The following is a 25,348-nucleotide window of genomic DNA, read 5'->3' as shown; positions in this document are numbered from 1 at the left end:
CATGCGTCTTGACATCCTGAGAGCGATTGAGAACCAGGGCTGGCGGGGCCACCACGGAGTAATGAGAATCAGGTGTGCCCGGTCCCGAGCAGCTTTCTCCAGAGTGCGAGTGATCAACGGGATTGGTGGATAAGTGTACAGGAATGAATCCGACCAATTCACCATTAATGCGTCTCCTAATGAGTTCGGACCGATTCCCACCCTGGAACAGTAGGTCACGCACTTCGAATTCGACGCTGTCGCAAACAGGTCTAGAGTCGGGGTACCCCACCGGGTAAAAACATCTCTGCACACTTGATCGTCCAGTTCCCACTCGTGGGTTGACGACATCTTCCTGCTCAGGGTGTCTGCCTCCTGGTTGTGAATCCCCACAAGATGGATTGCAGTTAGCGAAACCCCCCTGGGGATACACCAATCCCATATCTGCATGGATAGCTGAGCTAGCGGTACCGATTTTGTACCGTCCTGTTTGTTCAGGTAAAATACGGTAACCGTGTTGTCAGAGGCTACCTGTACTGACCAGTTTCTAAGCGTGGGCTCGAACGATCGTAGCACTTTGAACACTGCCAGCAACTCGAGGAAGTTGATGTGATTTACTCTCTCGTGTGCTTGCCAGGTGCCTTGTGTCCATAAGTTGGAGCAGTGTGCTCCCCTTCCTGTGAGGGACGCATCGGTGTGGAGCGAGATGGAAGGCTGTCGCTGGTGAAATGGGATGCCAAATGTGAGATTTTCCAGGTCCATCCATCAAGTTAGCATCTGGCGAACTGAAGTGGGTGGAAGAAGAAGCCGTCTTGGCGAATTGTGGAGGGGCTGAAAGGCCACGTTAAACCACAGCTGAAGTGGCCGCATTTGAAGTCTGGCATTGGGAACTATGACAACTGTGGATCCCATATGGCCCAACAGTTTTTGTATGAGTAATGCCTGAACCCATCCGCTTCTTTGGACCCGACGGGCTATTGAGCAAAGTCTGTCCATACGGGTTCATGGTAAATATGCCCGGGCTCGAACCAAATTGAGTTGTGCCCCTATAAACTCGATGACCTGTGAAGGAGTGAGACAGGATTTCTCAGTATTAATAAGGAGTCCCAAGTCTTCCAGAAGAGTGCACGTGGCGTGAACAACTGCTACAAGTCGGTCCCGAGAAGAAGAAACTATAAGCCAGTCGTCCAAATATGGGTAAATTTGGAGTCCTCATTGGCAAAGGTGAGCACATATTGGAGCCATGTATTTTGTGAATACCCTAGGGGCTGTGGCAAGTCCGAAAGTACATTATATTCAAAAATGTCAGGACGGACAGTGAATCGGAGAAGCCTCCTAAAAAATGGGTGGATGCCGATCTGAAAATAGGCATCCTTCAAGTCAATAGACGCGAACCAATCATCTCTCTCTAGCAGGGGAAGAATGTCTTGTAGGGTGGTCATACGGAATTTTCTAGTCGTGATAAAGGTGTTAACGCCTCTTAGATCGAGTATGGCGCGTAAGCCACCATCTCTCTTTGGTACCGTGAAATATCTCGAGTCAAAACTGCAGAGTCCATCAGAGTGCGAAATTTGGCGTATTGCTCCCTTCTGGAGTAACTGAGATACTTCTTCTCTAAGGATTTTTGATGGTGCGGTGTATGAGATCGGTCCCAAAGGAGGAACGACATCAAACTCGATTCTGTTTCCAGATTCAACTATGGAAAGGACCCATTTGTCAGATGTGATGGTCTCCCAAAGAGGGAGCCGGCTACAAAGGGGGGAGGGGGGAGGGGTGTAGAAGGAGAGAGAAGATGGGTTCGCAGTGCCCGTCAACGCTGCCTCTTATCGGCTGCTGGCGACGGCGGCCCTGTTGATATTGGGCAGCCGGTTGTGAGCGGTTTCGCTGTTGCCACTGAGGGAACTGTTGCTAGCGCAGCTGGTACTGATGGTATGGCTGGTATCTATGATATCTAGGCTGCTGCCACTTATGACGGTTCAAGCCAGGGATTTCCATTTTCCTGGTGGTGGCTCGAGCATTATAGATATGCTCCAGCTTGTGGTCCGTCCGATCATGGAAGAGGCCGGAACCATCGAACTGCATTCCTTCATCCATTTCTTAGTTTCTTCCGGGAAGTTGCACGAACTTAGCCAGGCATGCCTCCGGAGAGCAACCGAGCCCACGAGGGTGCGAGAATCGCAGTCAACATGCTGGCGGGCTGTGGTGAGCTGCTGTATCGCCAGCTGCATCGCCTCTCGAATGAAAACATGGGTGAGATCACGTTGTTGTTCTGGGATGGACGAGGTAATTGAGTTCAGTCGCTGCATCAGAAAGTACTGGTACCTCGCTGTTGTTGCTTCGTAATTTGAAATTCTCAGGCCCAGTCCCATTGCTGCGTAAATTCACCTCGCCATGAGGTCGATTTTCCGCCCTTCTCTATCCTTGGGGGCCGAGTGTTCTCTATTGTCCCGCCCTTGAGATGATCCGACCACAATCGAATTGGGCTTTGGGTGTCGCAGAAGGAAGGGGATGTCCTGTTCTCTGACCTTGTACATGGACTCATACCTCCGCAAGGTCGACTGAGGTTGGTCGGGGAAGGTCCATGTCTCTTCCATAGCCTCCCGCAAAGTCGTAATCAATGGAATGGTGATTGCCGATGACTGTTCTTTGCGGACAATGTCATAGAAGTTGTCCTTATTAGTATTTGGTTGATGCTCAACCTCTATCTCCAAACCTCTTGTGAGTCGGCCCATAAGCTCCACGAAGTTAGCGTAGGACTCCTCCGGCGACCCAGGTCCCTGGGTGGAGATAACTCCACAGGGGAGGATGGCATTGGGGTCGGTGAACGGGACGGTTGGCGGCACGGCAAGGACCTCGGGGGGGAATCACGGATCTCCCCGTCGGACTTCGACCCTTGAACGATCAGTTCGGGTGGATGTAGCATAATCGGGTCCACAGGCTCAACCCTCTGTGGAGATCCCAGCGGTGTAACTTGCATCATTTCTCTTGGCATCAGTGCCGAGGCTGTCGGGACTGAAGGTGTCGTCGGGACTGGTAAGACGGTTGGGTCCAAGTCCCTTCGCGGTTCTGGAGTGGATCTGCGCTTCTTAGTGGCCTTGTCCAACTTGTCCTTTTTGGCCTTTTTCAGGACCAACAGATCCCCGAGGTCGGAATGCTTCCATTTCTCCTTTTGTTTGCGCAAGGAGTGGGAGGAGCGAGAGATCTCCTCGGAAGCTGCTCCCCCGGATGGTCGAGGGGAGGTTACCATGGAAGGCCCAGCCGACATAGATTGAGTGGCAAGCTCATCAGAGGCCTGCAAAGCTTGATCCCAGAGGATCTTTCTCAGTCTGTTCTCTCGATTTTTCCTGGCCTGTTTGGTAAAGGCCAGGCAATGTCTGCACTTATCTGTGCGATGCCCTTCTCCTAAACAAAGGAGGCAGAGCTCGTGAGGGTCCGCCGGGGACATTTTAGCCCCGCATTTCGAACACTTTCGAAACACCGCACGCTGAGCCATCGCTGAAGGGATAGCAAGGTAAGAGAAGATAGAGAAGAAATATGCTAACTATATTATTATTATTATTATTATTATTATTATTATTATTATTATTTAGGAAGAAGAAAGAATTAACTGGAAACAAGGAGAAGTAACTTGGATGGAACTGGGAGAAAAAACGATTTAGAACAAACAGATACGAGAAGACAAGGTAATGGCTCGAGGCAATGCGATTAGCAGTCGAAAGAAGACTGAGGAAAATGGCGGGCGCTCCGCCTTATAAAGCACCAAGGGGGAGGGGTGCGGAGTTCCCACCAAAAACCATTGCAGCTTGGGTATTCTGACTGGCATCAGGCTCTGCGCAGGCGCAGTACCCATTATGTGTGTGATACACAGAGACCACGAAGAAGTACTTCATTTATTGTTCCACACTACACTTCTTGAAATCAAAGATGTTTAATCATACCTTGTTATAATGAGAAAGCACCTGGTGTCGCTATTCTCACCCCACCCCAATTCTATCTCAGGGGCCAAGGAAACACTACATTTTCTCCTTTTTGCCACAGTGTAAACACCAGGGTGCACTATGGATAAGGAGGGCTTTACCCCTTCTTCCATTTGCTGCAACCAGAATCTCAATCAAGGAACCCACCTCTGCAGTTTTTATAATATCAAATAAAGATCTATGGATCACCATCAAACACTAAAAATTCTTCACATGGGGTTTGGGTAATGATTTGGAGTGCATGGCACACGGAATTTTTTTATTAATATTAAAAAAAACCCCTCTCCCCCCAAACTAGGATCCCAAACCAGATCAGGATTCTGCTTTTACAGTGCAGTAAAACAGCCCCTTTCTTAAGACTGCTTACAATCTTTAAAAGGTCAAAATGCTTCCTGAAGTAACATAAATGATGAATACATTTACTAGTAAAAGTATTTCAGTTTCTATCTATACCAACAATGCAACAAGAGGAAAGAGACCCAGAAAAGCCCATAGACTTAAGCATAGTTTGTAAAGCAGGATGCCCATCCACACCAAGTCCAGATACCACAAAAGCCCTCACTGTGCGAAGGCAATGATTCTAATCATGGACAGCATGCTGGGGAGAGAAGCTAAGCCACCATCGCTTATTTTCCCTCTATGACTGTGCAAACTTGGTCCAAGTGTTCCAATAAACCTAACTGCAAAGCGAGAAGGAGTTCAAATTGTTAAGCAACAGTGCATATGCCACTGAACAAAAATGATGAAAACATGCCTGCCAAAACAGTCAACACTTCCAAAAGAATCCACATTTAGAATATGAACAATTGTTGGATGATATTGTAGAAGTATTCATCACCAAGTATTCATCATGTAAGATTCTTCTCAATGAGATGAAAGGACTTTCCAAAGAAGCATCATAGCACATTCTGCCAATGCACACGTTTTTAGAAGCCAGGCCAAATCCAATGCCTATCCCTTCTGTTAACAGCTTGCACTTTGAAAAGTTGCAGCTACGGGACTAGCTCCCTCCCCCTGGCCTCTTTTCTGTCTTGCTAAAAATAAGAGAGGGAGGATCACATTCTTTACTTATTCATATTATTCCTAACTCTGATCTGCAATTAGTGCTTATATTGCCAGAAAAATATGGTCTTAAAAATGGATTTCTTCCTAGCCCCGAAATTATTTGTTCCAAATACTGAGATTGCCAACTGCCCCATCTCTCCCATAAAATTCCAGCTATATAAGCGGCCCCAGCAGTGAAAACATCTAGATGCTCATATGCCAAAGAACTCTGCTCTTCTGAGCAGTCATACTTACTCTGTCTTTATCATCCGCTACATCACAGAGAATATCATCACGGTCAAGGATTCCGCCATCGCTATGCTCCAGACGATGTACTTGTATCCAGTAATTTGGATCCTGCACACATAAAGAGAGAACTGTCAGATGTCATGAAGCAAAAATGTATCCCGTGGTTGGTGAACCCACCACTATTCCCTGCCTGTGCAAAGCCAAAGGATGAAGCTGCCTTCTAAGAATTTAGACCATTCCTCCATCTGGATCAGCCTTGCTTAGTTCCATGGACAGTGGTTCTTCCAAGTCTGAGGCCAATGTCTTTCTAATCTTCAGTTCCTGAGCTTCTTTAAGTGGAAGCCAATACCAGCTCCGGATTTTACAAGGCTTCAGGGCAAGATACCTATAATGGACTCCCTCAGCCAGCCCACGTTCTTACACCACTGCACCCAGCTGTGGTTGCGACTCTGCCATTTTGTTGTCATTGCTACCACTAGCTTGCCGCAAGCCAGTGAACAGGCAGACAGTGGTGGTAATGGCTGCTTGTCCTCACTACCAAAGTGATCGTGCTGAGAGAGAGAAGCAGGTGGACAAGCAGGTGGCAGCGGTGAGGAGCAAGCGCAGGTTCAGCCATGTGAGAGTGTTAACAGAGCTGCCACAGACTGAATCTCTCCCTGGGTATGCAGAACACATTCCACTACTGCCTGCAAAGGGGAGCGGGAGCATCGCCTCCCACCCGCACTCCCCTTAGAAGGGAAGGAGACAAAGATGGGGATGTACGAGGTAGTTGTGATGAAGAGATTTTAACTGACACTGCAATCCAAAAGAGAAGTCTGCATGACTGCAAGGGACCATCACACCCAGAGAGGTTCTCAACCAAGCCCGGAGAAACAAATGGCCTTTAAAGCTTCCCAGCCAAACTTTGCCTTGCTGATGGTGTGAACAACATCCAAGAGACTGGCTACACCAAGTAATTTTCCAGAAGAACTGCAAAGCAGTTTTAGGAATGAGCAAGACACGCAGTGATGAAAACATGGGAATTCAGGAGCAGTAAAATAGAGAACCAAGCCTTCTCTATAGCATGCAGTTCATTAATTTCAAGCGTGCTTTGTTTACTCTGGACAGATGAATCACACTGCAAACTCTGAAATGAAGACCAGGTACTACAAGGCACGGACATGTTGGACTGTAGCAAACAAGCAACTAAACGTTCTTGAATAGTGAATCACGTATCTGTTATGCTTGCAGCCAATATTCCAACACATGTCACACAAAGGTTGTTAGCGGAACTGAATCAGGGATTACACACACACACACAGCTTTTGAAGTTGTCAGGTCAGTTAAGGTTCCAGAAAGTAATAATCTCCCAAGTATGTCAATCCAGGAATGTTCATTAATGGGGTGAGGGGTCCATCTTCAATTTACTAGCACAAGTTCTTGTTCATGTCACATGCCAGCCGTCCATTTCCTCTGCCAGTATCCTTTATCCTTCATCAATAAGTCTTTACCTATGCTAAATACTAAGTTGACATGCACAGTAGTATGTTACCCTGGAAGTAAGTTCCATTAATTTCAAAATACCAGTTTGCTGGCTAAGGCTGCTGTAATATATTCATTTTCCCCCATTCCGGGTTCAAAAATCCTGACCCCTTCACCATCACAGCCTGTTGAATCTCCAGCTTAACCTACTAGTGTTACTATGGGTCTGTTCACAGCTTACTTTTAAAAAGAAGTGGGCATGCTTTCAAAAAAATAAATAGAAAATAAAAGAAAAAGCACACACCACAAAAAGAGAAGTAGCCAACCTGGGGTCTCCCAATGTTTTGCCCTGCAACTCCCATCAACACTAGCTGCCACTTTGCCAATGGTAAGGAATCCTGGAAGCTACAAGCCAAACATTAGGAGCCCCACAAGTTTCCTACTGGTGCAATAAAAGCATAAATGTGCCAAACGTGCTAAAAACTATGTATATCATAAAGATGGTATTGTGATGTAATGCAGGAGATATACTGTGGATTAGTTTTAAAGAAAAATGATCAAAAGAAAGTGGGAAGACAGCTGAAGAAGACAAATCCCAACCAATTATCCTTTCCTCCTAACAGCTGAGGAATATAAACCAAGAAGGAAAATTTATATTACTTTCTATACAGATTGCATGCCAGTACACTCCCTGTCTTTGCTATGTAAAAACAAAAAGGCCTGCAAGGAATTCAGTGTATAATACAATCTAGGTGGAACTAAGTTCATAGTTTCCCCTCGAGATCACATCACTGTTGGCAGCACAACCATAAAAAGCACGCTTTAATCTCATTCATAAAGAAAACAGATTATGAAACAAACCTATCTTTCTTCAATCTCATTAGCCGAGACAAGGTTGTTTTGCTCTTTCAGAGCTCCCAGATTGTGTAAAAGTTGGTATTTATAGAAGCCCTACCCATCAGTTTACACCTTGAGAAGATGGTATGAAAGCAAAATGTGCGGGCAAAGGTGAGTTCCATCCCCTTCAATTTTGCTGAAATTATTTAACTCTGCCAAGTGACAAACAACCAATTTAGCAGAAATTCAGAAAAGTGTATCAAAGGGACATTTTTAAAAGCAGTTTTCTGGTATTTTATGAAGGTAAACTGATTTGAGGAATGAATTTATATATACCAGAAGAGGGGTGGTCAGACTTGCTCAATGGAAAAGCCACACGTGGTAAATATCAGCTGTTTGGGAGCCACAACTGGGTGCCTGCAGGCAGCACTGGGCAACTGCGCACCTGTGGGTGCCGCAGCAGCAAGCCACAAAATAAACTCAGCACTGCAAGTCGCTCCCACGCCTCGGTTTGACCACATGGACTAAAGCATCATCAGACAGACAGACAGACAGAAAGATGGAGATTATACGGGGAGTTGGAGGGCCGGAAAAGCATTGCTACGTCTTAGGCCAGTGATGGCGAACCTATGGCACACGTGCCACAGCAGGCACCCAGAGCCCTCTCTGCCGGCGAGCGAGCCAAGTTGCCCCAGCATCGCCCCAGCAGCCAAGCATTGGATGACAGTAGACATAGCGGCCATGTGCAAGCTCAGAAAGAGTTGTGGTGCCAGGCGATGACCTCACAAGCTGCAACATATGAGTGGCAACTTGTTGGAGTTTATTCATGGCCATTCAGGGCGCTGTCAAGGACATTTATATAAATTTGCTTGGACTGGCTGTTTTCAGGTTTTATTCTAGTGTTGGCACTTTGCGATAAATAACAGGGTTTTTGGTTGCAGTTTGCACATTCAGTCTCTAAAAGGTTCACCATCACTGGGTTAGGATTCGAAAAACGAGGAATGCTGGCATGATTTTGATGGTTGGAATGTGTTTAGAATGGGCAGAAATGATGAGCTACGCAGAAAACGCTACTCAGGAAAGGCTTTTTCAAAATAGCCCTCTTTTCAATGGAACCTTAGCCCTGTATTAGGGTTAGGGGTGTGCACCCGGGTAGGGTTAGGGTTCAAAAAACAAAGGGTGCTGGCATGATTGTGATGGTTGAAATGTGTTTAAAATGGGCAGAAATGATGAGCTGCACAGAAAACGCTACTCAGGGAAGGCTTTTCCAAAATGGAAACAAAACTATGATGGAAACTTTGGGATAAGGATAATCCGTGCAGAGGAAAAGTGGACTGCCAGGGCCCTCATAATGGAGATTCCCATGAACTGTGCTGCCAGGTGCTGAACTGTGTGCCATTTCTATGCCTTGTGTCTCCATCCTCTCTTCCCAGGTCCATATGCCTGGGTTCCCCATCCTGGCTGCCTATAGACAATTGTATCTAAACTTGTGTGACCACTGTGTGCATGTGTGACCATTGACCAGGTGGGCTGGGGTTGATGGGAGTGGTGGTTCAAAACATTTAGAGGGCACCAGTATAGGGGAGGATAGCCTAGGACAGTGATGGTGAACCTTTCAGAAGCCGAGTGCCAAATTGAACCCAAAACCCACTTATTTATCGCATAGTGACAACACTACAATAAAACCTGAAAACTGAGGTTTTCTTTACAAAAAACAACTCACCGCCAGTCCAAGCAGATATGGCCCCTATGTGGGCTGTTATCCAATACTTGGCTGCTGGGGCGAGGCTGGGGCGACTTAGTTCGCGTGACGACAGAGAGGACTCTCTGTGCCCACTGTGGCATGTGTGTCATAGGTTCACCACCACTGGCCTAACCCTACCCTGGTGCACTCGCCTAACCCGAAGGGCTAAAGTTCCCCTGAAAAGAGGGTGATGTTGAAAAAGCCTTCCTTGAGTAGCTTCTATTGCACAGCTCTCCATTTCTGCCCATTCTAAACACATTCCAACCATCAAAATCATGCCAGCACCCCGCGTTTTTTGAACCCTAAGCCTACCCTGGTGCACACCCCTAACTTTATTATGGTGCTAAAGTTCCATTGAAAAGATCATAAATATGGCCAGGTGCTGATGCCTCCACTGGAACTTATAATTAAGGATTGATCATAAATATTTGAAAAGTTTTGAATATTTCTCTGCCAATCGGAGCAGAAGGGTAGAACACATTATAAAAGCATCTCTTTTTCCCTTAGCATCAGCTCCTTCCATACCATACGACACAACCAGGAAGTCCGAGGAACAGCAGAAAGAAAGGCAAGACAGGAATCTTGGGTGGACCTCAGTGTCACCCATTAAACATACAAGTAACGCCCAAAAAGTGGTGATTATTTTGCTGTACAATGTGCCTGAACTGCTCTGAACAAATCCAGGTAAGAGCAGTAAAAAGAGGATCCTATTCACGTACTGGCCTTTGCTCCTTCGGAAAGCAGTTCATAGTTATTTGTAGGTCCAGGCTAAAAGATCCTATGTGATTTTTGAAAATATTCTCTCCCATCAGCTTGTCTACAGCACTCAGAAAAGCTTGACTGCAGTGAACCACAAGGCTTGAACCAAGAGCCCCGAGCGAAAAGCAAGGATTGCCTATTCCCCAAGGGAGGGGACCACTGAGTTGTAGAGGACAGTGCAGGCTGAGCTGGATGTGAAAACAACGCCGGAATCCTTCTGGGTCTGGAAATCAGATGACCCCGATGAACTAACGGCACTTTGGCACCTGCTATAATGTTCCGTGAACTGCGTTTCTCCCTTGGTCTGGCTGATCGTGCCACCGAGCATTAAGTGTCCAGCAAGCTACCTCTGCACTTCTAGACAGTCACATTACTGCCCGTCTGCTGCTTCCATCTCTTCTGGGTACCTGGTGCCTTTCAAGCCCTGACTTTGCCTGCATTGACAGCACAAGAGCTGATAATAACCTGGATGTGCTATTTGAAGGGAATTAGCCTGCCAAATGTTTCACGAGTCTGGACCAGGCATAATGCGTAAGAACCTAGAAAGACCTGTGCTGGATCTGACCAAAGGCCCATCTAGTGCAGCATTCTGACCCCACATGTCCCACAGGGAGGGCACGAGTGTTGTAGGGCCCTTCATCTCATGCTCCCCAGCCACTGCTATTCAGATGCATGCTACCTCTGACACAAAAGGTAATATAGGGAGGCACAGGGAAATGGGAAATTTTCAATTGATGTTCAATGCACAAGTAAACACATTACAAAATACATTTTATGATGAAATGTATTGTACAGGATATGCAATTAAGGGAGTTATCAATATTCATTCAATATTAATTTGATGGCTTGAAGATAAGGTGTTGTCCATTTCTCCGTTCACATTCTGTTGTGGAAATTCTGGATTGCTCGACGTAACATGTCAAGAGGAATGCCAGCAATTTCCTCTTCGATCCTCCTTTTTAGTTCAGCATTGGTTGCAGGATGTGTGCGGTACACTTGGCTTTCGAGATGTCCCCACAGAGAAACATCACAGACAGTGAGATCTGGGGATCTCAGAGGCCATGGGATGTCACCCTTGAATACCACCTTGGGACTTCTTTTTTTAAGGCTGAACTTGTTTCTTCAGAATTACACATCCAGGTTGAAATGGCATAAGCAGACAGGACACTATCATGACGTCCTAACTGATAATGATGCCAAAATTCCCTTCATACAGCAGGCACATGATCAGCATTCTTATAAAAGGCTTTTACCATGAACCACTCCACTGCTCCATTATAACTAACGCCAAGGGGTTCTAAACGAGGTTGCACTGGTTCCAAACAATTGCTGATGGCCCAGGGTTGCCAACTCCTAGTTCCAACAGTTCCCATTCATTCATTCATTCATTCATTCATTATTAAAACATTTTTATGCCGCCCCATTCGCCGAAGCCTCGGGGCGGCTTACAAACAAACGGCTTTCCCTGCACCACCCTGTATATAGCCAGCCACTGTGACTAGAAGCCTTTGATAGCCTCTGTCCTCGATCCATTAATCTAATCTAATTCAAGGTGTTGGTGATGACCTATAAAGCCCTAAACGGCTTGGGTCCTGGTTACCTGAAGGAGCGCTTACATCCATATATGCCCGGCTGCCCCTTGAGATCTGCGGGAGAGGCCCTTCTCCGGGAACCCTCCGTGAAAGAAATTAGGAGGGTAGGTACTCGGAGGAGGGCTTTCTCTGTGGTGGCGCCCAATCTATGGAATGCGCTCCCCAGAGAGATCCGCCTGGCGCCGTCATTATTTGTTTTTCGGCGCCAGGCGAAGACCTTTTTATTTAAGCGTCATTTTAATTGTTAACAATATTTGCTTATTTATCTGGCCAGGGCGACTTCTTTTATATTGTTATTTCTTTTATATTGTTATTTATTTTATATTGTTATTTTTGTATTTTATTGTATTTTATTTTATGCTGTGAGCCGCCCCGAGGCTTCGGCAAGGGGCGGCATAGAAATGTTTTAATAAATAAACAAATAAATAAATAATCCACTTTTAAAGCCACCCAAGTGAGCAGCCTTCGCATTATCTTGAGATAGGAAATGCAGTTGTTCAATGGTATAGTTGTCTACTGTACTGCAAATTTTCACTAGGCATCTTTACTCTTCTGATTGAAACCTCCAACAAGAGAATGGCTTTACTTCCATAATGTAATCCCAATAGCCATATATGCCATCCTACAAAAGCTGGAGGAACGTTTCTTGTGACTCTTCCTGTTCAGCAAGATGCTGACACAATGCAGTAGGTCAGCAAGACTAGACAGGGCAAGGAACACCCCAAACTAGTTTGACGGCAGCTTATGTTACAGCCAGAGTCCAATAAGCAAAGGGGAACATTCTTTCGATCCCATTACTTAAACCTCCCGCTCATACAAGGCAGTGTTTTGTTGCGATTCCTCTTTCATCCAACAAGCGCCTTGTGAAGGCAAACATGTTTGCATTGACCCTTCCAAAACAGTAGCCTTATGATTTCATTTCAACAATATTTCCAGCCTGACGCTGTGCTTTTTCAAAACTTGTATCAAAGCTTTTAGGTATGGTGCCCAGCCATACCTGCCCTCCATGCCAGTTTTGCTTCTTGCCAGAGAAAAAGTTCAGACTGCACTGTCCAATTTGTAGCTCACTCTTTAAATAAGCTATACTTTGGGTGAACTTTAATGCATAGTTCTATTGCAGTGTGCAAATTTTCCCTGCTAAGTTTAAAGGGCATATTAAAAACGTGCTAAATATTTAGATAATTTCAGATGATGTTATTAGGCACTAGAATGTGCACACTCCTTTCAAGCAACGTGTACTTTTCAGCTCAATAAATTGGGAAACTATAATTATAAGATAGTATCTGTTGCTTTATATTCAATTTAAATAGTATGTGGGAAGAGAAGCCAGTTTATCAGAAAACTGGATAAACCACACAACACTGTGATCACTTCACTACAACGTACAAGTTAAAACAAGTCTCTTACTTCCCGCTTGCACCTAGTTTGCATCTTCCCTTTGATGACAACACAGCTCCGAAAGTGACTTAATGCAAATAACACAATCCAGAGACCAGGGAAGGGATGAGTTTTTAACAACTGACTTCCTTAAAGGACATCACAATTACATCTAAATGCCTTTTATAGCTTTACAATTTTGCTCCTTAGAGCTAATAAATGTTTTGTCACCTACACCAAAACCATCTCTTCACTAGCACAATAATTGCTCCTGAGTGACTTAAAACTGGGTAGGAAAAAAATATTCTCAAGGCAGCTTAATCAATGCAAAGCAAACTGGTGTCTCACTGATGATAATCAGGATACATGAAGATCCTTTGCAGACAAAGAAGGATCATGCAGACCGATGCCAATTCATGCTAGATAATGTGGCCTTCCCTGCCCATCCTTCACATGACAGTCCATCCAGTTGCTACTCAGTGACCTGTTTCACATCATCATCATGGTTTATATAAATCACGGGAGTTTGCACTGCCTGCTGGTCCATACAGGGCTCTTTTTGAATACTCAAGCCACTCTGGCAGTTTGTTGTGTCATCTGAAACTGGTTGTGCAATGGCTAAACAATCCTTGCAGACTAAATTTAGTGATGGATTGTTAAAGGTTAAGCTGCACACAATCTGCCCCCATAAGGTTTAGACGACACAAGTCACAACCACAGTTTGATTGTTCAGAATAGCTGCCTACATATGCAGCAGTCCACCGTGGCTTAATAAGCTGTGTTGTGCTGTCTGATCATGGAAACCAGGACAGAGAGTCAACACACACTCATGATCTTCTCGTGTTTTTGTTTTTATTTTGAACTGAGGAACTGAGATATTGTAGAGCAAAGTACTTGATCTGGGAACCACCTTCATTTCCAAGAATGCCAGAAACATTCCCAGAAAATAAAAATAGTGGCCAACTCGAGCCCAGCCCTACATTTTGAAGTGTGTCCATTTGTCCAGATAAAAGGAAACAATAAGCTGAACATGATAGCAATGACCCTGGAGGGGTGGGGATAGGGATAACATCTTGGAGGTCTTTGTCTGCACTGAAAACAATGGTTATTTAAGGATTAAAACAAGGGTGGGAAATGTAGGGTGTTCTAGATGTTGGTTCCAGCTCCAATGGTCAGGACTTATGGATGTGGCAATGCAAAACATGGATGGAACCAAGTTCCTGGCCTGGTTTTGCATTAAGCACAATCAAGACAACAACCCATTGTCAGCGCTAACCACAATTGAATGTAAAGCACCCCCCTCAATTTACAGATCCATCATTTAATACTAGAAACTGTTTTCTATTTCATATAATAAGAAAGACCACAGTGTGTAACATTTCGATTCAGTGCTATATAGAAGCTAAATTTCTCCAATGAGAGAAATTCAACAACCCTTACCACCCAGAGAAAATTCCTAAAACTTCCCAAGTAATGAGGGATGTTGCTTTTCATGTTCATGCCATTTCAAACTTGCTGCTGCTGCTGTTTAAATCTACTTTCTACTGCCCCAACTTGCATATTTCAATTTCACTGCAGGGCATTCATACCTTACCCTCACAAAACCAACATCACGCAGTGATCTCATCAACCTCCCCCCCCCGCACGCGCACACACACACACACACAAAAGGAACACACAGTGCAATTGTGTACGACCAACATATTTCAGAGGAACCCTGCTGGAAGGCCACCAGAGAGCACTGTCTGAACGCTGCTAAAACAATAGCTTATCCCTCAGAGATTGCAATGATTTTTTTTTTTTTTACTGTGCGTAACAGCTGATATCTGAATCAGCTACTCACCCAACACTTTTAACAGCATGGTTCATAAATTCCTAATGTTTTCTACTTTTCCTCAGAAAGGAGGAGTCCTGAAAATTATGGGCAACCCATGGAGGATGGGTAGAATGGATTTCTCCTTTCACTGTGCAAAGGGTTTGTAAGCCATCCAAGTGTGGTGCTTCATAATGGGATGGAAAGTTGAGCACATCTCCTTTCCTTGCTCCATCAACACTCCAAAAGGCCTTCTCCAAGTCCATTCCTTCAACTGCAGAGAAGCAGCCAGCATGATTCTTTACGCAGAGGTGGTGAGGATGTAGAGAAGGGCATTCGAACTCAATTCCCAACAAGGAGATCAGAAAGATTTTCAGATCTCATCACCTGAAATCTGAAGAATTCTATGGCCATCTAGAGACCATGGGACTTGGGTTGTCTACCACTTATGGCCAGGACAGGAAGAATCTGTCAAGGTTGTTTTCTTTCAGTCTTTCATTTTTCCAAGTGTAAGTTCAGTTCATCCTGAACTTTTGATACTTTTTTTTAAATTACACAAAAAGTTATACACATTTTTATATACATTTCTCTGAATAAATGTATCTGGGTTAAAAATAAGGGATTTTTTTTGGCAAGCAGTTTTCCCAAAGCAATGTACTTTTAGCAATATTTCTTTCAATTAACACATTTTTGTACAAATGTTTTGACAGGAGAAATTCCACTGTAAAATTCAGAGCAGTGCAAATACTGAAGGATGACCAATCTGAGTTCATATATGAGTTTGGAAGTACATAAGTAAGAAAGCCTGCATTAAATTGTGAACTAAATTAGCTTCTTTCCCATCCCTATTACCAACACTGAACCCATAGCAGTTATTTAAGAGAGTAAGAGTTGTTCTGTACATTACAAAGAACAAGCTTTTAAGGCTTTCACACATAATCTTTGGATATAGGTGGAGAATCATACTATGAATCTTTCCCCCCCAAAGATTTCTGCACACAGAAAGCATTCTCAGGGATAAATGTTTAATGCACAGACCCACTACCTGATGTGCTTCATTTCCGATATATTTTTCTAATGAAAATAAGACCATTTTAACTGTACATTCTATTACAAAATGCAATTTATTATAAAAAGAGTTGCACCCTAACGTTCTGTCCCACAACTTGGCAGCTAAGAAAAATAAGCTATGTGCAAATCAGAGACAAAAATTTGTACAACATAAAAATAACAGCAGAAAAGACAAGGACAGCCTTGCATAAGCAACATAAAGATCAGGAGATAAGCAAGTCATTCCACACACCAAAAGCATGTCAAAACAGGACGGCCTTCACAAGGTACCAATTCATTCAGTAAGCTCAACTTCAGGATTAACTCCCATCAACCTGAGCCTGCATGATGAATGGCCAGAGATTAGAGTCAGGGAGTTGAAGTCCAAAATATTGATGGGGCACCAGGTTACCTAGCCCTGGAACAGGCAGCCAATGGACTTAATATACTGGGTATTCTGCTGTGTACCAAGGCTCTCTATTGGAGAGGGTAAAGAGGCTGTGGCCTCGAGTGAGGAGTACCCAAACTCTGGGTGCTGTGACTGAGGAACAAACTAGATGACACACTGTTCGCATAACCAGCAATTGCACAGGTGGCTTGTAAAAGCACAGGAGCCTGGCACAATCTGGATTGGTAGGAAGATTTTATCCCTTGAGTCTCAATCTGGGAGATACACCTAAAATTTGCTTTTTAAAAGCCATTCACTCAAGAGCAAATCACTAGTGTTAATGGCATCTCATCTAGGTTGGTCCTGAGAAGGTCCTCTTCTCTGAATCTGCCAGCTGTACTCCCCAAGTGAGTGGGGCCCATCAGGGAGTAAGAATCCCCTTCAACCCTGATCCTAAACAGTTTAAGGCTTTAGAGCAGGGGTGGGTAACTTGTGACCCTCTGTGCTTTTGGCCTACAACACCCATAGTTCCTCATATCTGCTGCATAGGTTGGTGGAACTTGTAAGCTGAGACATCTGGAGAGAAACAAGTTGCCTGCTTTTGGTTTATAGGAAGGTAAGAGAACCTCTTGGCTGAAATGCAAACTCAGTCATACTTAGCACAGATATCCTATTTCTATTTTTTATTAACGAGATATAGAAACATAGAGAGTCAGAAGGGGCCTCCCGGGCCATCTAGTCTGACCTCTGGCACCAGCCGGCTCCGCTCACGACATGCCCACCATGTGGACATCCAGCCTATCCTTGAACACCCGCACCGATGGGACCTCAACGACCTCTCGTGGAAGCCCATTCCACACCCTCGGGGTCCTGACTGTCAGGAAATGCTTCCTGGCATCCAAATGGAACCTTGGCTCCCTGAGCTTTGCTCCTTTGGAGCGTGTCCTGCCTTCCTCTGTAGGGGAGAACAGGTCTCTACCCATCTCCATGTGACATCCCCTCACATACCTGTACGTCGCCAACATATCCCCTCTGAGTCTCCTCTTCTCCAGGCTGAAGAGACCCACTTCCCTCAGTCTCACCTCGTACCCCATCCCCTGCAAACTGGCCACCAACCTTGTGGCCCTACGCTGCACTGACTCCAACCTGGCTATATCCATTTTGTAATGAGGGGCCCAAAACTGAGCACAAAACTGATATCTTTATCTCAGTATAAACTTGTGAAATGTGGAGGCACTATCTTTAAGAGATGCACCAGTTGTAAAAGCTGTCCAGCCTTGGAGATAATCCAGATACAAGGCTGCATCAGTATGACCAGAAGGCTGACTCAGCTAGATTGGTTGTTTTAACCTTTACAGAGCAACCATTTGTGTCTGTTCAGAAGCCACTCTCTGTTCCATGGAATTTAACTTCAGTACAGGATAGCCTAGGAATCCATCTCACAGAGCCCAAAATCAAGTAGATTTGCATGGAATTAGTCTCACTTTGGAGAGGAAGAGGTCCTTCCAGTACTGAGGTCCTCAGCTTGCCATGGGCTAAGAGTTGAGGAGAATTCTAGTCCAAAACATCTCAAGGGCCACCAGTTGACTACTCTGTTCAAGACAATAAAAAGAAATGCTTAGACCTGAGGCCCCCAAAAAAGTGGAAGTCAGTGAGCAGGGTTCAGTCTCAGGGGCAGATGTTCTGATACAAGAAGGCCAGTCAGAACCCTACATGGAGATGTGAAGGTGCTCCCCTTTCAGAATGGTCCAGCCAAACAAGAAAAATGCCTGTCCAGTGGAAAGTGGAGAACAGGGTAACAGAGGAGTGAAGGTCACCTCCACTGTTTCTCCTGCTCTGCATAGGATGCTCACAAGCCTCTGCACTTAGAGTCACAACAGGACTGTGCCCTAAGGCAATGCAATCTACAAGGAACCACACAGAAAAAACAGATCATTGATAACAAGAAATTACAGCATTAAAAAAAAGGACAAAGTTAGCATTAGATCTCATTTTTCTGGGTCACTCTCTCCCTTCCCAGTGGACCCAATTACATTACACTACAACTCCCATAATCCCTAGTCAACATGCCCAATGATCTGCTAGGGCGAGATAATGAGTTTGTAGTCCAACATATCTGGGGGCTGTTCAGTGAGAGGAGGCTGATCTCAGCTAACATTATGCAGGTGGAAATTCCCCATCACAAGGCACTAGACATTAAACCAGAATCAATTATGTTTGTCCTTCCTATGGGCCTAGATCTCTGGGACGACAAAGATGGATCTGTGTGCTCCACACACAATTTTCTACAAAGGGACAAAGCCTTCTCTGGATTTTCCACACTGCAATTTCTGACCCTTTGGAAAATCAGACAGACAGCAAGGCAAAGAGAGCCTGGAACTATAGCCAGTACAAAAAGTACGAAATGTATGTTCCCATTTTTCTCATACATAAAATCAAGCACTCCTTTGTCAACTTGCTAACAGGGTCATACTTTTCCACACATGTTTCTGTGGTACAAAAGAGAACAGCCAAAACAAGCATTCAGGTTGTTTGTTAAGGTGGTGGGAAGCTCAGTTTTTATTATACAAGTTGGATTCCAATCACTTTCTTCAGTCCAACAAGTTAGCAACAATAAACACAGGACTTTGAATTACATCTCATTCATAAGACCTGTCTGCCATAATTTAAGATAACTGAAAATGCTAGCAATGGACAAAAAGTCAGCAGCTGGGAGGCCTAGCAAAGAATTCATCAGATCTAGCCAGTACTTTTTAAGTAACCGTGTTGCAGCTGTGTTTTGTGCAGTTTCACAACCGAGACCTAAACTGAACAACGATAAAATAAGCAGCAGGCTGAAGGACTTTGCAATTACCATGTAATGTTTGCTCGAAATTGGAAGGGGGGGAGTGGGAAATACCAAAGATGTTTATATGAACGCCAGCCCCACATGCACACGCATGTTGAAAGGAGTGTGGGGAAAGCTGTAGGGCTGTGTGAGCTGCTCACACTCCGTTGCACCCATTGTCACCCTTTCTGGAAGCACTTCCCTGCTGTGTGTGCTTTCAGATGACATGCACCAATCACACAGGACCAAAGTGCAGGGGCCTTCTCATAAGTTATCCTGAAAGTCGGAAAGAGTAAGAACAAGGACATGGATAGGAAACTGCTCCCAAACTCATAGCAAATGGAAAGTCCTTTGGCTTCCTAATGTAAGCAAGCTTTGCATGAAGCTGCACAGCTCTTCTGATTCTCAACTTTCTGCAGATCTAGAATAATAGGAACAGGACGGAATTAGAACGTAACCAAGAATGTACCTGGAATTGGTCACTGAAGCCATTTTGAATGTAACTTGCTTAAGTAACAATGCTGGCAGACAGACTTGGCTTCAGGTATTACAATACAATGTATCTGAATTCTTTTCTGCCTTCCATGAACACTGGCAGCAGTATCTGACCTTGCACAGTAAGGTATTTAAATTAAGTTGATGTGCATTCCACATTTCAAGAGAGACTTGCAAAAGGATGTCCTTCAGCTAAGAAACCAATTGAAAGGTTCTGCCTGTAGGGGGCAGCAAAAGCCATAGGAACCTACAAAGCTGTTTTACAGACTCTATCAATTCTGCAATCTTGGCTACGGAGTAGCTCCCCCCCCCCCCGCACTGGATAGGCACACTGTAATTAAAAATACTGGTTTGGCTCCAAATTTAGTCATACTCAGAGCAGACCCACTGAAAACAATAGACTGAAGTTAGTCATGACATGGCTGAGTAAACAGTGATATTTATTTATTTATTTAGAAAATTTCTATGCCACCCCATTCGCCGAAGCTTCGGGGCGGCTCACAAAATATCAATTAAAATATAATACACTAAAAATATAAAATGAATTAACAATATAAAATAAGTCGATATCAATTACACTGTTCAACATCAATAAAAAACAAACTTTAAAACATTGAACATATTAGCAGCCTTAACTAATTCTGACACAAATATCCAGTAGAAACCATGACTTGGTTTCCATGTAATGACAAACTGGACTAAGTATATGGGTTGTTGAATTCTGGGTTGTTCTTTTGTGCAAAACTTGCACCCTGATTTAACTGTAGGCTGTTGGTCATGAACAATCCAGGAAGAGAACCCATGATTTGTTATTGGATTAACAATCATAGTTCACAGTTCATACGTAATGACAATTCATGATTCAGCAACAACCTACATGTGAATCAGGTCACTGGGTTCACAAAAAAATTCCCCAGAATAAGTGTACAGTCTTTTCTTGTCTTTTTTACCTTTTTTGCCACAATTTTTACCACGAGAATTTTTTGCCACAATTTCTTCACTTCCATTATCATACCCTTCATTGAACATAATTAGGCCCTCCCATACAACAAACAATATCTGTACAAAAATGTGGGACTCTTACAATTTTTTTAAAAGAAACAATTGATAGCTATTAAATATGAACTGGTGTTTATGTAATGGAGCATTATGCTAATTCCTTTCTCCATGGAACACTTTCTAGCAATACTAATTTATTTTTTAATCTCACAAATTACATTAAGCTACCATCCCAGCATTCATGAAAAAAACCCTGCCTATTCAGTTTCTGGTCTGAACAGCATGAATGTTATTAGCCTGTTTCAGCTACCACCAGCCTGACAATACAGCCTTAAATCCACTCAATTAAAATGACAGTTATGATCAATTAACTAGTTCTCTTGGATGTCATTTTAATTGCAGGAACCCACCATTTCAGTTGCTTCATTTCATTTAGCTGGCAAAAGTCACAAACTCCCACAGACAAGTAACCAAATAGCATCTATTCATTTCATAATTCCTTTCTTGGGAACCAGAATGACTCCTTTTCACATTTCTAGAGAGGGAAGACGCCTTCTGGGATGGTCCAAATTGAACACTAAAGAATGTCTTGTTTTCAGTATTCAAGGTGAGACTAGATGGCTCCCCACTTTTCAGGTGAACCTGAAGCCTTCCCCGGATGCTCCACTAGGCAGCATTATATCAGTATTAAAAAACTGCTTAATGCAGGCCAGACCCTTTTGTGGAGCTGGGAGAGCCATGCAGGTACTTGAAAAGACAGCTGAATCTTCCTTCCATTACTGAATCCTCTCTTTGGCTTTGAAGAAAGGGAAAGCTGTAATCCAAACCATGGACTGGCATTACATCTGAACAAATCCCCAAGTCTTTATTACTTTAACTGGACAGCAAATTTCATCTTTATTGATGAAGACAGCAATATTATATTTTCATCCTATAAACTATGTAATATCTGAAGTCTCTAATAAACCATGTCACAAACTGTACACAATTATTTTGCCCACTATGCCATAAGAGGCTAAGAGGGTGCTCAGCCTAATGAAGCTGAGTGAAGATCCAGTCTATGTAGTACCATAGGCTGACTGTGGCAAAATGATGGAATTATATGTGAACCAGTAAGGTACCTTCTTAAAGGCTTCCTCTTTCCCAAACCCCATAAAAGATGCCAGTTCAAAGTTGTTCACTGCTAACTCCAACTTACTGAATCTTACTTTAGCTCCAGCTTTGCATGTTTCAGTGCCATGTGACCCAATTTTTTTAAAGCACTATTTGTCTCTTACCGCTTGAGCGGTTCTAATGCTATGTAACATGTAATTTTAGGGCAGTAATCAGTGATGATAATGATGATGATAATAACAACTGAAGATTGATACTCTTCCTTCCAAGAGTTCATGTCTGCAGTAGTATTAATGGTGGTATATGATTGCCCTTAATGATTTATATGCAATGTCTCAGTAGTTTAATAACCAGCACTGCTAACATTTATTACATTTCTATACTGCCCAATAGCTGAAGCTCTCTGGGTGGTTCACAAAATTCACTAAAAATTTTGCATACATTATTTACTACTACGCATATATTACCTTACTGCCAATGCGCTCGGGGCAGTTTACAGTTTAGGAAAAAGGAATGAGGACGGGCAAACAAATGAAAAGAAACAAATTCAATTCTTCCCTGGAATTATGAAACAACATTACATAATAACCAGTTGCAGTGGTTGCTGTAAGGTTGGGTGTGCAGGCAAGAGATTGGGAACTACTGATATTATAGGATATGAAGTATGGGGGTAGAGGCAAAAATACATGGCAATTTATTTTAATGGTAACATGAATCCTTTCCAAGTACTGATAAGCTGTATAATAAAAGTCTGACAAGCTCCATAATTCAGAATAAATGATCAGCTTTTAAGCATTTGCATACAGGGACTTTCCTACAATAGATTCTAAATTAACTATTCTTAACTCTGGAAGACATGGAAGCACCAAAAACACATACAAATAGATTGGGATATAATTACAGTAAATGTAGAAAGGCATCTGGATTGCATACAATCTGGAAAAGCAAATATAGTGATCCCACCTTTTGCCTTGCCCAAACCAAATTTCACAGTGTTCTCTACTCAGTTAATCTTAAACATGTCTGGATGCCTCCAGCTCAAAAAAATAATTTAAAAAACGAGCACGAGTCTGTGCACACACATACAATTTACTGCGCCCCTGTTGACTAACCGGTTTTAATAAAGGATTCTTTTCATTAGAACACCAGACTTCCCAGTCTTCCCAGCCCATGGCAAATTCTTTTTTCACACAGTGTTGGGGTGTAATGAAATAAGAACGAAAAAACTACCTGAAATGTCACAATTTACCTGGGAGGGAGGGAAAACAGACATGGCAGGGCACAGATGATGTGGCTCTTTTCCTGAATGATTCACATGCATCATTCTTTCTCCTGATAAGTGATCCAAAGTTTGCAGATAAACCATATTTATTCAAGATGCCAAAGACATTGAATGTATTAATTTCAGCAGTTACCCTGTGGCAGATACACATTAATTTGTCTTAGGCTATTAGCCATTCCAGACATAGGACAAATTCTCAACAGCCTGAAACATGAAACCCACTTATTTTATTTTATGTATAACCTGTTTTTTCCAACATCAAAGTTGGGATTCCAAATGTTCCTTTGGTTGGCCGGCCAATCAGCACTTACAGGCCATAGGACTGTGTGTCATGGCAGCTGGCCAGACCACATCAGACTTCTACCAAATCAACTGACTGTAGTAAATTCTTACAGAAACGAAGTACAAGCTCCATTGGCCACCAAGATATATTGAGGAATCCCAATTCTCCTCTTGAAGTACTTGTAGTTAGGGAGTACGATTGCTATGATACTATTCCTTTTAATCCAGAATTTCTCCCAGTTATGACTCTTTTTCCCCCAAAAGAGCAGGGAATCATTAAATTCCTGTTTAAATTGTAGCTTATTTCTGAACTGCCAATCAAAGCTTAAAGAAAAGTACACGACCAACAAGGGTCACTTGACTTCAAAGGCTACAGCAATTGTGTATGTGTAGTTTTGCAAAAATTACTGGGAAATGATGCAAAGATTATCAGAGGGAATGGAATGACATGGCCACAAATACCTACAAAGAAAGTCCTACATATTTTTAAAGATACTGCAATATGGCATGGAAAGCTAAAATACCTAAAATAAATCATGAACCAATAATCAAAGATTGTTCTGTTTCAATACATGATAAACCGAGTTCCACTCATCTGTTCCTATCCTATAAGTTACTCACAGTTCAGTGCAAGGAACAATCATACGTATGGTTACACAGAAAAAGGGCCTACAATTCACAGCCCAGCTAAGTGTACACATATGCAGCATTATCGCCCTATAACACATAAATCACTTGCAATACGATACCAGACTTGACAGACACACCTGACATGAATACTCCATAGTATGCCATCAGATGCCTGGGCATATGACACAGTCTTAGCCTAGTTCCAAGGAGGTAACCATGTGGGTTTTGGCAGGCCTCAGTTTAGAGAACATTCCAGCACTGGGGAGCCATTACTAAGTAGGCTTTCCCTTGGAGGAAAGCCTTTGTTTCCATGTTGAGTGGATCATATTTGTAAGCTGCCTTGAGTTTAAAGTTTTCATTTAAAATGTCATGGAATAAGGAATAAAGGGACATTTTTTTAAATAAAAGGATCCTTACCATGGAACAAAAGTATAATAATAAAAAAGAAAAAAATATGGAGGAGACTATTAAAATGAACCAATTAGGTCTATAAAGCGAGAAGTAAAAAACCACCTGGGATATTAGAATGTGGCATTATGAAAGGTGCCACCAGTCACTGCCATGGAAAACCCTAAACAAGTGCAGAGGTTGGGTTGCCAGTCTTTCCCTGCATGATTTGGTCTGTTTGTGGAAATGAACTTTGCCTTCCCCAGAAAGCCCTCTGAGGAAGCAGAGGAGACAGCTGCCCCCAAATTTTCTTTGCTCTCCCCAATTCACAAACGAATTACATTATAGAAGTTGTAGGGAATCAGCAGGAAATACTTTATTTTTCTGCTTCAAGGTACAGATGTTATTATTTGGGGGTATGTATTCCTAGTTGTACATGCAGTTGTGGGTACACCTGAAATGTCAGAATATTTTTACATGCAAATAGTTGTACTTTAAAAAGGAGGAGGAGGAGGAGGAGGAGGAGGAGGGACGTGTTACTCAGATAAAGGTAGTTCTTTAAAACACCTGTTGGTTCAACAATGGACTGGATTCAGTTGCAATTATACATGCAGATAAAAAATGTTTTGCTATCCAAATCAAGCTGTGCATCTTGTGAAAATGCAGCTATCAAAGAACTGACTATTGGATTGTTTGATCAGATCTGTTTTTACTAAAATCATGCTAAAAGAATTGGAATAGCTTAAATATGATGCAGCAGAAAAATCTGGACATTTTCATAAAATTCTGAAGCATATTCAAATATTGGGAATCAGGTGCAAGACATGCAGTATTATACTGTTTTCAACAACTTTGAAAGAAGCATGTGGATTTGCTGACATCACCAAAATATCTTCATGAACTCCCCTGAATTTCAGGAAAGTTGACTTTTCAAGAAGCATAGAAAGCCGATGAGTAGGATTCCATGGCAAGAAAACCCCACAGGGGAAAAACGTCTGAGAAGAGTTGAGGACCAGAAATGGTGATGGCTGTCAATTTGGATGGCTTTAAAAGGGGACTGGAG

General features: G+C 43.2%; 1 protein-coding gene across 5 annotated transcripts in view; it reads right to left on the bottom strand.

Annotated features, from left to right (window-relative positions):
- PARD3 (par-3 family cell polarity regulator) overlaps positions 1–25,348 on the bottom strand; it is a 592,893-nt gene that overhangs the window by 511,044 nt on the left and 56,501 nt on the right. For all 5 annotated transcript variants that reach the window (XM_044425071.1, XM_044425073.1, XM_044425074.1 and 2 more), the window contains exon 2: positions 5,256–5,357. In XM_044425071.1, coding sequence (XP_044281006.1) covers positions 5,256–5,357 — 102 coding nt within the window. The remainder of the gene's footprint in view (positions 1–5,255; positions 5,358–25,348) is intronic.

This window comes from Varanus komodoensis, unplaced genomic scaffold (assembly GCF_004798865.1).
Source record: "Varanus komodoensis strain SLA01 unplaced genomic scaffold, ASM479886v1 scaffold15, whole genome shotgun sequence".
NCBI classification, from domain to species: Eukaryota; Metazoa; Chordata; class Lepidosauria; order Squamata; family Varanidae; genus Varanus; species Varanus komodoensis.
The sequence above is the reverse complement of the archived record's forward strand: the minus strand, read 5'-3'. Positions and strand labels throughout refer to the sequence as shown.